A 15,925-nucleotide genomic window follows, 5' to 3' on the forward strand; every position below is an offset into this window, starting at 1 on the left:
AGGAACCAAAGGCACATCTTCCAACCTATGTGTTTGTCCCTCAAACATAACATACTGCCTAAATAGCCTAGATTATTACAATGCCTGTGAAATTGTTCAAACTATTTCATTTCCAGAAAATAGAAGCCCCACACATGATATCAGAGCAAGCAGAGCCCTGAGCTTGCAGAGCCCACATGTCTCTGGAGATGTGTGATGGGAGTCTTCTCATCTAGCTTCAGCTTTCCAAATTTGAAATGTCTGGTCCAATCAATTCATCCAGTCTCCCTCTCACTGACAGAGAGAAACAGACATGACTAGAAAGTCTTTCATTTCACCAGTTTTAGAAATCTCTTTCAATATATAGAGAATTACTCTCTGGAGGAGCTTGTTCCTCTGCGGCCAGCTGTGGGAGCGCAAACAAGTATCTAAGACTACAGGTATTCCTCTCAGACAGTTAAATTCCCCTGGGATGAGCTCCCACCCTTAAGTCGTGTTGTAGGAGCAAAGCCACTAACAAAAGCAGAATTCAAAATGTTGCATGTATATTTTTGAGGCTAATTTAAATGTCTCCAGTTAGGCAAGGGTGATCCCATGAAATTAAAAGCCATCAGATCACTTCAGCAAGACCTGGTTCTGCCTGTATTATACATAGACATACTTATAAATATTATACATTTATAAAACAGGTATATTTATGTTTGTTGCTTTTTTTTTCCCAAATTATATATAGAACCAGTATCTTTATTTAGTGTTACAAGCTATCATATATGTTGTTTATACACAACTGACTTGTATAGCTATTGTTACTATGCTACTCACTAAAAGCCAGTAGTTCGTGACTAACATGATGCAATGACTAACTAAGGGCATGGTACCTCTACCAGTTATTTGCTTCATTACAAACAGAGGGAGATTTCTTATTGATGTCTGCAGCCATACGCTGGTTAGAGAAGCCGCGGCTCAAAGGCAGAACATTTCTACGCTCATGTCAATGGTGCTGAGTTACCCTGCAGCAACCCAGCAATTGATTGAATTGCCTCGCAATCAAAGAGAGCAGCAAATTTATTTGCATTGCAGCCTTCTGGTATAACAATAGGTCTTAACCACATCACATTGCTGCTGTTCCTGGAAGAAGAAGGCTCAAGGCAGAGAAATGCACACTGCTACTGCCAGCTGGATACCCATGGGCTGAGGCTGCTTTTGAAAGACGACGCCTGTTTTAGGGGAGGGCTTGGCGCAGTAACAAAATTTGACTCAGTAATCAGAGAGCTGTGAACAGCATCAATCAAAAAAAAAAAAAGAAAAACCAAAACTCAACAAAGGAAGGGAGAGTAACAGAGAATACAATTTATCCACTGGAAAAAAAAAAAATTATCCAACTAACAATGGCTCGTCTGAAAAGGCAGCTAAAAAAAGGCAAATTCAAACCTACAAAAAAGAAGGGAACATGGATGTTATAGAGAACAGGAAGGGAATTTCTGCCATGAAGTGCAATACAGCTCTGACTATGCAATACACCTTTCTCAGTAAGGTTCTGGCTTAGGCAGAGTGCTATGTTAAAGCAGATATGACGTTTCTGGTGTTTTTCTAGCTGTTGTTAAAGAGCATCCAAGAATATCTACACGGAGATGCAGACGATGAGGCTGAAGGGGACCCCAGCAGACATAACCTTTTCCTTCTCTGGCTGTAATGCAGAATCACCTACACCTATATTATTGCTGACAGACGTTTATCTGACCTGCTCTTAAAAAGCAATAGTAACAGCAACTACACAGCTGCATCCAGCAACCTGTTCCAGTGCTCAGCTCTCCTCACTGTGAGCAAGGTGTTCCTGAAGTCTAACCCTAGTTTCCCTCACTGCATGGTGCAGTCCCATCACCAAGCTGGTACCTGGGAGATTCGTTCTTTATCCCTAACTTGCCACATGCATGCTTCTTTAGCTAAACCAGAAACTAGTCCTGGCACCATTGTTATGCCTGTTTACTATGTCGGGCTACTAGGGACCAAAAGTTTTGATTTCTCAAGGACATCAAGTTGACAGCTCCATTAGAAGGTCAAAATGAACTACATTTGATCAACAACTCTGGAAATCAGGCATGATGGACTTCTAGCAGAGCCCGAAAAGCAAGACGCTTAAGAGACTGCTTTTAAAAATGTGCAATTCTAAGAGTCTCGTTTTCTCCTTGATACCAATGAAGATACCACTGTTTTCCACGGTCCGTAAAAAGCCTAATTAATTCTCCACAAATTGGAAGGAACCAGATTATTTTTAATCACCAATGTGATTTTTACCAATGGGAAAAAAATCTGTAGATTTTACATGGAGACCATCTGACTTTACTATTACTAAATCATACTAACACGTTTCTGATTTCCTTATGTACGCATATAATAACCCACATGATGAATATTAAGATACATTTTTATTACCTGCTCAGCGAAGATTTCAGAGGAGAGAATTGTTTTTTGTCTGCCTTTCTAGAGGCCAAGAACATAGACATGTTATACATGTCACTAACTAACATATTGGGAGGCAGAGGCTGGTTCCTCACCTAAGCAAGGGGCTAAGAGGCAAGGCATGAGAGGACCAAACATAATTCAGAGATATGCAAGTAAAATTGATAGTACCAATGGGATCCAAGGGAAATATTTATTTTTAATTTCCAATGTGTTATGCACAGTAATGTTGTTTTATGTTATGTTATATCATGTCACATCATATGTCAACTTGATGCAATGCAGTTAAAATAAAAAAAGAATATATTTTGGACCGGATAGTTGAATGTCTGATCCAAATTTCGCTGTTTTCTTTAATAACTAAGGAAATGGGGGAAGGAAATTCTACCTAAAACCAGCCTGAATAATTGATTCTCTGATATCACTGTGTAAAACATTCTTGAAAGGCTTGCTAAAATTGTGGGTTTAAAAAAAAAAAAATGCACACCCTGCAAGAGCGTGTGTGATAACTAAGGCACTGACAGTGAGAAGATCTGCTTGGCCTAGAAATAAACCTCTAAATACTGGGTGTAACAAGATTGCAAAAGACAGGCAACATGAAAAGAGTTCCTGCCATTTTTAGATTTTGGGTTGTTGTTTATTCCCTTTTGGGAGAGTTTCAATCACATAACATTTTATGGTTTGCTTCCTTTCCTGGCCCCCCCTTTTTTTTTTTCTATTTGGACATACTGGAGAGGTGTTGCTGAATTGCCAAAGCCAAGTTCCCCAGACCACTGGCATATGAATTTTGCTAGCTCGTGCTAACAAGGCATAGGGTCACGGATGACCTACAGTAAATTGTTCCCAGCTCATTGCGGATACTCCTTGTCTCTATCTGCTGTTGGTAGAGTTTAAAAAGGACAATTATATACAATATACAAAATACTTCCCCTAAGACTCTGCCAGCCTCCCTCTATTTTCAGCTTAGGGATTTCCTGAGCTAGACATGGTTTGTCTTTATTTAGCAACCTTTCACAGACTTATTTTCTGTGAGTGTGTCCAGTTTACCCTTGAATCCAAAAATGTTTTTAGCATCCACAACATCCTTGGGCAAAGTGCATGAAAGACCATTGCCTCTTGCTTGTTTTGAACCTGTCATTCATGACCTTTGAGTTCTTCTTTTATTCATCTACACATGCACATGAAGGCAAATATACCAATTCCTTCTCTGTCCCTGAAAAACACAGATTTTTCAAAGGAGGGCCCCAGACCTATGTTCAGGAGGCTACAATTCTCAAAGTACCTTAGGCACTCAACTCTGATTAAACATTATTGGCAACTGGCTGCAAACACCACTAAACCTCCTCTGCAAATCCTGCAGTTAGGCTCCCAAATCAGTATTCAAAACTTCTGGCTTACATAAAGGCTTCTGGAAGCTCAGTATTTTTCACATTTGTTTTTTAGGCAACTAAATGTGGACTTCACACTTTTACATTTGACAGTCTTAAACTACATGCATGATTCATGCAGTTTGCTCAGCTTCCACGTAAGTCTCTACAGCTTACTTGCATACTAATAATAATTTTCTTTAGCTTTTAAAGTGAATACTATAGAACTCTTGGCAAGCTTCCTTTGCATTTACAAGTCATGCATCCACTTCAAATGAAATAAGAAAAGGTAATGGGGAAGGTAACTGTGGCCAAGAAGCACCATTTTTGAAAACACATTTATTTGTACAAAAAATGAAGCTGAAAAAGCAATAACAGGGAAAAGAACATTTTAGCATTCCTTAAGTTTGAATGTACTTTCATAAGGGGGAGGAAAAAAAAAAAAAGAAAAAAAAAAAAAAAGAAAAAAGAAGGTTTATGAAATCACAACCTGTTTTAGCCAAAACAGAGGGATAAAAGTCTAAAAAGTCTAAAAGTCTGAAAGATGAAAGTCTGAAGACTTTCTAGTAGTAGTATGCTGAGGAAAGGTAAAAAACAGTTATTGAAATTAGTGGTTGTCACAATGTACATTTCTGCCTCCCACCCAATGCCCCCTACTCCTGAGACAGTATTTAAACTATCTAGAAAGGTAATATATATATACTGCCTGGTGGAGGCCAGACAGACAGCATACACATCCTGACCAGCTAGAAAGCGTGAGCATATTGGCTGGGCAATTAGTGCAACAGAGCAGCCGCAGGATATACTGTCTCTAGCTGGGTTTATTATTTGTTGGGATATAAAGGAAATGGGACACAAATCCATAGGAAACCAGGCTTTGTTAGCTCTGGTGCTCATGGAATAGCTTGTTTTATTTTTTCAGGAGATCAGAGCAGTCAATTGAAGTCCAAGATGTCCAGATGTCTGGTCACACTCTTCTGGGCTTGTAGCTAGTTAAGAGTGGCCAAGAAAAATACACTTTAAATTATAACTAAAATTGGTTTGGACACTTTCTAAGTAAGGAGAGAGAGGAAAAAATACAAGTTTACCAGTTAAGGGTGTTCTGGTTGCACATCTGTAATTCAAAAAGATCTCAGCTTTTTAAAAATAAAATGAGACTTTGAATGCAATTAGCCCATATGCTGAATTAAGCCCTAAATCAAACAGAACACATTATTAACTTTTGAAAACTAGCTACAGAACACGCATAATAGAATTTCATTAGCTTTTCTGTAAAAAAAAAAATGCATAGCCATAGAGTACTTTCCTTATAACTGCTGCATAGTGCAGCTTGATATCATACACATTACAAGGTGTGGTGTCAAAAACTCCACAGGAGTCTTTATGATCTATTTCATAAATAAAATAGCTAATCCATTTTGTCCAAATACATATTTATACAGTAGACCATCATGGCTGAAATGGCTGAGGAGGTAAATCATGAACAGCATTCCAGTATGAATAAACAATTGCAGTCTTTCTGTTATTTCCCCACAGCAAGGAAATAACAGGAGAAATGAGACCAGCAGAGGCCCATGTGATCCTTCAGTCCCACACTCTGCTCTCATAGCTACCTACAATGCATGATCCCACCTTTTTTCTTCTTTTTTTTTTATCTTTGCTTTGAAGAGTCAGCATTTTTCAGTATTTCTATAAAAACCACATTAAAAGGACCCAGGAACAGCAGAAAGTACCAACCTTCTATTCCTAAGGCTGGGTTCAAATGCCCTTGCATTTGGTTAACTCCCTCGGTCATTTAGTCAATTTTAAAAGCTGCAGAATGATTTGTGATGAACGAAATTTTCTGCCCCAAAAGAGGCCTTTACTGCAAAATTAATCATGTGTATTGCTACACCTAGATGACTGCTGTCCACTTGGAAAAAAAATTCACCCATAAAACCTCACAATTACTCAGGTAAGATTTTGTTAGGATTAGTGATTGTTATTAAAATATATTTACATAGTTGCAGTAGAAAGCTTTCTTACTGCATGCTGTAATTTCAGAAAGGCCCATCAATTCTTATATGTCAAGAACTAAGATTTCACCTCTACTGTAAATTCCCATCTTCATCTGGAGTTGAGAGCAGTCTGTCGGTGTTATTTGAACTCAGGTTTAGTGTTTTCTTTTTTTAATAGGAAAATGACCTTGGTCTAACATAGGATTACTAATTTATGGAACTGACGTCAGTGGTGATTTTTCTAAATCAAGCCCAAAAGAGTGCATTTCATTACATTTTTACAGCAGGATAAACTAAACTGTTGAATTTTCCACTGGTATGACCACTGTGTTTTATTAGTGATAACTGTACACCAGCCATGGACCTTAAACAGCAACATGCCAAAACTAACCATAGTTAACTTCAGCAACAGTAGACAAAAGAGACTCTCCAGCCCTTTTGCAGATGAGGTACTTCTTCTCTCTGCAACAAACTGCTTTGAAAATAATCCTTTGATTGTTTTTTTTCTGTCTAAAGTGTATCCTTTAACAACGTGACTGTTTTTGACCCACTTCATAGAAATTGGCTGCATTTAAACTGTACTGAAAGCTCTCCTGTGTACAGTACGTTCTTGTACCTCCTATGTTGTTTTTACTTTGGAAAATTAATATCTGCCACACTGCCAGAAATGTCTGGTGTGTTAATATGTGGCGACAGAATCAACATGAGTGGGTGGGTGAGTGAAAAGGCTGTGCACATACATCTTATCTCACCAGAAATTGGAGGAATTAACGAAGTTTCTAACTACTATCTGAGATAGCAATCATCACTGAAATCCTCATGCCTTTTGCTTGTCTTGTGTCTTGATGAGATTTACAGCACTTCTGGCACAAAGGTGGAAGTAGTTCCTTGCAAATGACAACTGTTATAATGCTAATGGCCACCACTGCTCTATGGCAGTGGGTATTGAGGTTCTTTGATTACATTACCTGATAAAAGCTGGGAATGGCCTATTAATCATAGAAGTTTAGAATCAGCTTAGCATCAGCTCTCCTCCAAATACTAAATGGGTCCATAGCGAAACACCCCTCTGTTCCATGTGAAACAGAAGAACATGCCACTGTGGGCCAGGGCTTTGAGCCTCCCAGCTGCATGTACAGCCACAGCAATGCAGACAGGACCCAAAAGAAAAGGCCAAGAGAATAAGGTTGTTTATTCTGAAGGCTTCGGGGACACCTAAGAGCAGCCTGCTCACACCTAGAAGGAGGTTACTGGGAAGATGAAACCAGGTTTTTTACAGATCTGCATTGGCAGGAGGACAAGCAACAATGGCCTGCCCTTGCTTTCACATGTGTTAGAGTCATAACCATTCCCTTCTTATGTCATCAAGAAGTTCTGACTCTTTCAATAACCTGGTTCCTAGATGAGTTATTTTTTACTTTGAAGAAATCTATTTATTGCCTCCTTCTCCCATGAAACAATTATCACAAGTCATCATTCTCTGGCAGCATTGCTGAAGGAGTCACTGTACTCTCATCTTTTTGACACTGTACTCTCATCTTTTTAACCCCTTACAGTAGAGGGTCTCCAATGCTTTGAGGGACTGGCTGGCCCCATTCTTTTCCTTCCCCTCTCACGTTACAAGTGAATACACGAGAAAGGTTAAATGAGACTGAAACATGAGAACAGAGACAAGACAGAGATCAAGAAATTCATTACACTAATGACATGTCATGTTTGAGCAGAGGTCTACGCAAACCTCATCTATCTTGAAACTGAGCTAACATGAAATCAATTGCTGGTCAGTTGAATCCTCTTTCATTTCTCCCTCTGCTCTGTATTATTACAAGTGTTTCTGAGGTTGTCACTGGCATTTGATTTCATTTTGATACTGAAGACTCATAAACTAGATTTATTTTTTCAAAATGTTACATTACAAAACAATTGAGCTGCGGAGTGGAAAACCAGGTATTTCACATATGGAGTTTGTGCAAACCAAGCACACCCAGAATTGAGTTGATCAGCAAAACCAATTTGATTTTAGAGAAAAAAAATAGTTAACACTCTCCTTAAAAACCCGTTCCTTCTCTCTGAAGCCTTCCTATAAATCATAAAACCCCTTTTCAGCAGTCTGTCTGTATTTGGTAAAATACTTAAACATGTCCTGAAGGAAATACGTAACTGTATCCTGTTAACTTCAGTGAAGACAGGTCTCCCTGCTGGCTTAAATAGGACATGCTTAAAGATAAGTCTTTGTGTAAGTGCTTTGCTGACTAGGAGAGAACCCAAATAATATCATAGGATGATCATTCCTGACGTGAAGAGTAAAGGGATAAAAAGGTGATGGTTGAAGGACAGCTTTCTATTGTACTTTCCATTGCTGCCTCAGACTGGGTCTCAGATTTCTGCACACCTTTCTTTAACTCTCACAAATCATCTGTGTTGGATTATACATACATATACCTGGGCTGTTATTTACAGGTATAAAAGGTACCCAGCCCTAAAAGTTACAACTCTATTAATTTGCTTGTTTTATTACCTACAAATTTCACAGGCCAGCTACATTCTTCAGAAAGCAGCACCTCAGATTTGATGAAAATAGTGTCATTTGGAAAAAAGGAAATAAAATAAAAATAAAATACCCAGGTATTTTATTTTAAATTTACAATTATATAGGAGGTAAAATCTGTGGCCAGCAATAATCACTTGCCCTTCAGCCCTCTTTAAAAAGAAGGTAGAAAAGCAAACATACTTATATTTATTTTCTCTGAAAGAATAAAAACGAATTTATAGAATGAAGAAAGGACTTACTTTCAGTGCAAATAGGACAGCATCCTTTTCTGTTCAGGATTTTACCCTAATTGGGAGAAAGACAGGCTGATTTAATGAAAGAGTTTTTGGAGCAATGACTGTGTTATGTTGTAAGCCTGGATAAGCCTTTGAAAATAGTTCAAGTTGTGCTTGAACTCAATGCCCTGGTTACAGCTTCAAATATCAGGTGCTAAAAACAGACAGAACTATTCAAAGAGCTTTCTGGCAGTCTTATAAGAAATGAAATACTAAAAGGGTTCTCTGTTACCACTTTTCTCTTTAGAGGGATTGTGAGAGAATTTTGGACTCAGGTATTCACAGATATCAAAAGCAGACTAGTCATTGGGTTAACAAGATTGCTAACTTTTCCCCCCCACACACCAAAATATATACAATACATTTCATATGCACACCCTTTTAGTCACCACATAGAGGTGATCTGCTCCACACCAACTCCCACACTCCCCTCAGGGAAGGGAAGGGAAGGGAAGGGAAGGGAAGGGAAGGGAAGGGAAGGGAAGGGAAGGGAAGGACTGATAGAGATCTAGTTCGGCCAGATTTCTTTCATGGCTAAATCGTGTGGTATCTCTCACCAAATCATATTACCAATCATGGTTTAGTCTCCCCAGTGAGGTAAATTGGCACGCATCTGAGGATGTGCAATGTCTAAAAGCAAATGCTTTGGTCTAGTCATAGTAATATGGACAAAAGTTTCAAGTCTTTATCACTCTGCCCAGGTCAATTTTTTTTTATGGCTGTGTCTTATAAAAGGCTGGTTAGAAGCAGAAGGCATGCCTCTGTCTACGTACAATCATGGTCCTTTTCAGTTTTCATCAAATTAAAGGACGCTCTATCTGATTTTACTTAAAGCTAGCTGTCAAGCTAGAGGATAAGCCTGGAAATTTTCAGACTGAACAATGTGTTTTTCCAAGCAAAAACTGGCATCACTTACGGTAATATTGGAGCTCACCTGCATTCCCGTACAGGGAAGGAATAGGCATATGGAGCTATGCTGCTCCCCAACAGGTGAACATAGAGACAGTCCCCTTTGTGGGGCCACTGCTTCTGTTCCCCATCAAGCAGGTGAGCAAGAAGCAGGTGAGCAAGAAGCAGCCAGCAAGAGCAAGCAAACAGAGCTGTGCTATTCTGTCCACTCAGCATACTCAACAGTGCAAAAAACCTCATGAAAACAGACAAGAAATAGGTGGCAGGTCTACGCAGAGAGCAGGGAAGCAAGCATACACAGCAAGACCTATTGCTGTCTACCTTGCTTTCTGCCAAGCTTCAATGACATGCATGGGGAGAAATGAACTCTTAGTATCTGGTGGCAGACTGGAGTGGAGCACGCTCCATCCTGCTCATGCTTCATGTACCTAGATGGCATGAACGAGAGCCTGGTGATGAGCGTGCTTGGGCTCAGCATTTGCAGGGCATAAAAGTCAGTGTAAACTTTTCCTTGAACATGCAACTCTGTATGAACAGACTTGGGGCACCATCTGGACTTGAGAACAGGGCTGTGTCAGAGTTTCACTGATAGTGTGGGCAATGCTTAGACCACCAGGGCCTAAGGGCAAAGAGAATAGCTGAGGACCAGGCTGCAACAGGGAGACCCCCAAGCACCTGTTAGGAGAAAACTCCTTAAAGGAGGAACCATTAAAACTTCATAGAAATAGGGAGCTGGGCAACACTTATCTGTATGAATGGAAGACGTGCAGCTGAATGCCACACACCGCACTGAACAGCCTTACCTTTCCGTTTCAATAAAAGAGTTGAAATCATCAGCCGAGCTGAAAGTGGCAAGAATTCAAGTGAAATTGGAATCTCCAAGGCAGCCTGCTGAGGCTGGTTACTTGAGCCACCATGTTGGCCCGAGATCCTGTTTTTGTCTTGTAGAATAAGGAAACCCATTATTGCTAACATGTGCTGCAAGAGTTCGTTAGCATTGAGGGTTCCCTTAGGAGTGGGCTAAGTGATGTGATCCCATTTTTCCCTATGAATATTTATAAGCAGACCACATTTGAGTCTATTTATTTTCTGGGACTTTTCTTCTTTTTTTATGAGGTTTTCAATTTTATGTCTGAGGTTTTTATTTTCTATTTTTTCAAGGCAAGACTAATTGCGGAGGGGAAGGGGGTTGTTTGGTTGTGCAATAGCAACAGCTGTTGTTTTTTTGTGCCTCATTTGGCACTAGAGTAAAAACAGCAACTTTTTGTTTGTAATAATAACAGATGTGTATAACATTAAATGCAGTCTGTGGTAGAGATGGGAGAACGTGTTCTGAATAAATTTTCAACTCACTTGAAGTTCACGGGTTCAAAATTTACCCACAGAATCGAACTCTGAAAACGTCTTCACAGGCTGTGAATTTAATTCTATTAACTTTTGCACAGCCTTGGAGCTCAGAAAAGGCTGTATGCTGTAAAATTCACCAGGCTGTCCTCGAGCAGTACAGAAAGAGACGTGTCCATGACCAATGACCATTACTACAGGCTCACATTGTTAGTAGGAAATACCAAGGCATAAGGAGAGGAGGCAAGGTGGAAAATTATAAGGATGAGTAATGGAAAGGAGATGGCACGAGGCAAGGGGTTGCCTTCGAAGGGTCCAATATAAGTTTAGGACTGCATAAACGTAAGAGTAGTTACATTTATACAGTTCTAAAATTACATTGGGTCCTTTGAAGGCAACCACCAGGCTGATGTGACCCCTGGTGAAAATGAGTTTGACATCCCTGGTCTAAAGGATCTCTGAAACTCAGCCTTGCCAAGTGTTGAGACTACTCCCTTTCTATAAAGTATTTAAGCATGTATTTAAGTCTAAGCACACATGGAAGGCCCACTGACTTCAGCAGGACAGGACACATGCTTAATAGCTTTGCTGGATGGGGGCCAGTATGTAGCACGCCTTGCTGGCCAGGTAACCAAGAGAAGGAATATCTATGTGGAGACAGCCGTCAGAAAGAGAGAAACAGAAACCACAAGCCACAGGGCTCACTAGAAGCTCAAGGAGCACTGATTTTACTATATATATGACAGGAGGGATTAAATTTGCGAGATGAATTGCCTCCACTGCAGATGAAAAGAAGCTAAGAAAGACAGTTCCTGATATTACTGATAGAGGCTTAAATGTGCCAAAAAGAAAACAAAAGAAACAGGATAAACAGCTCTTTGAAGAAAATGAAAGAAACAGCAGAAACAGTCTTCAAATATATGTCACCCTGCCACCAACACATTGAATAACACACATAGCTGCATGGTATTGGAAGTTTCTGCAGAATTACCTCTTTAAAACTGATTCTTTCAAGAAATAATTGGCCAAAATCTATGTTGATAAAATAAATAATATTCCATCACCAAAAAAAAAACCCCACAAATCATGTAAAGAGCATTAAGACTGCAGGGTAAAGCATCTAAGTCAAGGAATAATAGTCTAAGTTTCTTGTGAATCTTCAATCCTTTCACACTCAGTGGTGTGCGCCATAACATAATTTTAATGAGAGAACTTTATGTGGCCTGACACCCTAAAGGACACTAAATAACAGTCTTCAATAGTCAGGAGAGACTGCTTACTGCTGGAAACAATGTGAAGAGAGAAAACACCCCTACAGTTTGAGAGGTAGCAGCATAACTGTGTGCATGATATCCAGACTTACAGTGTCAGAATCACTAATATATCTTTATCTTTAATAAAGTGGTGTGTTTAATTAATGTTTATAGATTTGTGACAGAATATTGCATCAAAGAGAGTGGAGCATAGATGAAAAGTAAAAGATTAAAATCCATTAGCATACATTATTTTCTTTAAAATTACTTGGTGCCCACTTGGAATAGGAGAATTAATCTCACTGTAGATTTTACATTCTTTCTCCTATTTGTCTGTCCAATTTAGCTTGGAAGAGCAGAAGTGTAATGTGTACCTGTGGAGGAGGGTGGGTTTGCATGCAGCTTGCTGTAGACTCCATATTAAGGCAGGGAACAGGCTGACTGGTTAGATACTGGAGGGAATATGCTGCAGTGTAACAAAGCTGGTCTTTTCAGCCCTAAGGAGCTGGACCTTGTCTGAAGACTCAGCTTGGAGGTCTAGGGCAGTTTAGGACTTCACATTAAGCTTGGAGCAGAATGTGTAGCAGCGCTGAATGGATTTGTCAGTCAGTCAGTTACGCTGCCGCAGGACTGAGGATGGTGAATTTTTGCCCACCACTATTTTAATTTTAGAAGCCACTTCAGCTGATCGTCTCAATGCTTAAATTCATATATGGGTACTGCTGAAATTATGTATTTCACTTAAGATCTATTATTAAGATATATTAATTATTTGATATCAAAAGCATCTTAAACGTTTGAAATGCATCAGCACAGGGAAAATATAAACAAGATGCAGTGCACAGCAGGTTCTAAGCCAACAAAGAATTTGAAGGGACCCAAAGGGTCCAAGCTCCCACCTCCTTCTTACACTGTGAATGGTCTGAAGGGAGCAAATCTGATTGTCATAAGCCTCATCTGTTTCCCAGAAGAGCAGCTCCATTTGTTCACACTGCCGAAGATGTATGCACGTGAGTCCCATTAACAGGAGAACTGCCCTCTGCAGTGAATGCGAGAGTGACAGGAAAAGGACATCACCTCTTCTGAGGATGCAAGCATCGCTCTTCCAGCCCACTGTCACAGCAGAACCCGGAGCACCAAGGTACAGGCTCTCTATTCTACCACCACTTCTGGCTGTCAAAAGTTCACACGTTTAAAATTCTACAAACTAGAGTTTGTCATTTAAAATTTTATACCTAGGTGTCTGTGACTCATATTTTCCCCACTGGCTTCCAGGATGGAGAAGGAAACACTGAGAAGGTGTGATGCTAACGACTTGGCTCTTGCCTCTGCAGTTCTGTTCAAAGATCTGCCCCTACAAGAGGTGTTACTTAGAGCTCCCTCTTCTGAAAGCTTGAGCCACTAAAACAAAATAATTTGTCAGTGACAGAAATCCAAGAAACAAAGGCTGATTTCAGCTTGAGGTTTCAAGTAATGCTAATTTTTGAAGCAATTAAGTAAAATTACAGTTTCCACTGCTCTTTGGGTTCAGTTCAGACTTTCAGATAAAAAATACTCAGGCTATACCCTTAGAGAAAGTGGCATGGCTTGATTGAAACTATTTGCTTTGCTTTGTGTAATTTTCAATCAAGTATTAAGCCTCATATGCACTGACAAATGAAAATACAACGGCCTCCTGTGGCTTGCTTTAACAATATGCATGCTCTTAGAAGATTAACATAGTCATCTCCCTGCTTTATAAAGCTTTAAATATACATGAAAGAGATGTTCCAGTGCAGATATTTGGGACAGAGAAAGTTAAAGGGAGGAGGAGAAACAAAGTCTTCAGAGTAAGGACAGAGGAGGGGAGCCCATATTCAGGGTAGCAGCAGCATACTTGTGGAATGCCAGCCTAAATTAATATGCCAGAGGATCCCTTCTTTCCAATCTGCATGCCCCACTGCCATGGACACACTTCCAAGAAACACTGAAAAAGATAATGGTGCAGGAAAAGAAAAAAAAAAAAAAAAAGAGAGAAGAAAGCTCTGTTCTTCTAAAAAACTCACATGAGGACAGCTGCTGACTGGAATGCACTGTTTCTTGCGACACTCTGTCTTGCCTTTCACACAAGCACAGATGGTACAGTTCACAGAGGACCACATCTCTCCATCCTGGAAGAGGGAACATGATATAGTATCAGCTGGGGTGGCAACAGGAAGCTATTTCAGCAATGTATCATTGCACAAGAAAGGATGACTTTCCCTGTTGGCACTGTGTCACTGTTTAGTCTAAATTATTTTGAGGTGTCTGTCCATGGCCAGTCGGACTAAACACAAAGATCAAATTCAGCAGGATTTTCTTCCCTTTGGCCCTCTAGGTAAGAAACCCATTTTTTTCCAAGGCTAACCAAATCACATTTGCATTTTTCATCAGTTTCTTGATTATTTGCATTGTTTTCTCTCCAGTATGTGTCAGATATGATCACACCTACCACAAATTTTCATTTAAGCTCAGATAATTAGAAAAACCTGATTCATTGGGTTGAGTGACGTCTTTAAGTTGTTACATGTGAAAGTATTTGATTAAGACGTCAACATACAGTGAATTTATTCCCAGATGCAGCATCATTTTGACTTAGGGCAGGAATGGTCAAATAATGAATTCTAATTTAGATTACTCACAGAACTTTTACAGATACCTGATCTGCTAGACATCTGAAAATATTTAGAAGAGCTACAGTGCTGAACTTGTCAAATGCAGAAGAGGTAAGGCAGCCTATGTACAGCTCTTAAAGTACTAGGTGCAGAGCCTCATGGTCTTGTCCTCACTTGGGAAGGATTGCTTGTAGAACTACTTTGGCTCATTTTTACATAGTGTTGCATTTGCCAAGCATGGTTCCTAAAACATTCTGTCTCACCCACTTAGAGTCTTGTGTTAGCCTGCTTAGAGCCAAAATGTGCATGTTTTCTGTTTAAAGGGCTGCTGTGAAGGAAGGGCGAGGATAGATGTGACAGGAACAGGAAGTCCAACCAGACAGCTGTGAACAATTACCTGCCCACCTCAACATGATGTTTTGACCAGAGAGAAAAACAGACTAAATCTGAAATGCCAAGGAGCCTAACTTATTCAGTGCAGCATACTTGGTCAAAGGCTGTCTCTCTCCTATCTTCTGTTTCCAGGCCATGTTATAATGACCTGGTGCTCCTTATGCAGCACATGTTCTAGTGGGCCTCTAATGACCACTCTCCAAACATCTGCTAAGGTACCAGGATATATCACAGGTGACTGCATGCAGCTACCCTGATTTTTTGTCTCATAGCTGGTCTTGCACAGGAGTGCAAAAACACATTCAATGTGCCCATTCTACCTGTGTTAGACCATTAACTGCAACAGAGCAATGCTGCATTTACCCTTTTGCACACGAGGCCAGAAATAGGTATACTGCCTCATTATTTTTTCTTACTCCGTAGAATACTTAGAAATATAGTAAAATCTCCACAAGAAGCAGAATATTTTAGTTGGGTGCCTAAGAAGCAGGCATTTGTTCCTGAAGCACAATAGCACCAGTGTGAAAGTGCCAATCAGATGGAGTATAGTCTCAGCGTACAGTAGGTTCACATGTAATTTCCAGAATAAACACTTTAGCTATGTACACAAAAGATGGAATAAATGGGAAGCAATTCTGGCTGAGCAAACCAAGTATTCACAAATGATTTAACATTTGATCTGATTCAAGGGTCTCTTAATTCACAGATGGCCCATGAGGTGACAGAATCTTTTCTTCAACACAGTGTGAAAAAAGCCGCACCAC

General features: G+C 39.8%; 1 protein-coding gene across 1 annotated transcript in view; it reads right to left on the bottom strand.

Annotated features, from left to right (window-relative positions):
• BMPER (BMP binding endothelial regulator) overlaps nucleotides 1–15,925 on the bottom strand; it is a gene marked incomplete at both ends in the record, with an annotated part of 145,674 nt that overhangs the window by 50,761 nt on the left and 78,988 nt on the right. The window contains 2 exons of the mRNA XM_080339243.1: nucleotides 8,594–8,639; nucleotides 14,181–14,285. Of these exons, the coding sequence (XP_080195369.1) occupies nucleotides 8,594–8,639; nucleotides 14,181–14,285 (151 nt within the window). The remainder of the gene's footprint in view (nucleotides 1–8,593; nucleotides 8,640–14,180; nucleotides 14,286–15,925) is intronic.

The sequence above is a fragment of the Nesoenas mayeri genome, assembly GCF_963082525.1.
Source record: "Nesoenas mayeri genome assembly, chromosome: 2".
NCBI lineage: Eukaryota > Metazoa > Chordata > Aves > Columbiformes > Columbidae > Nesoenas > Nesoenas mayeri.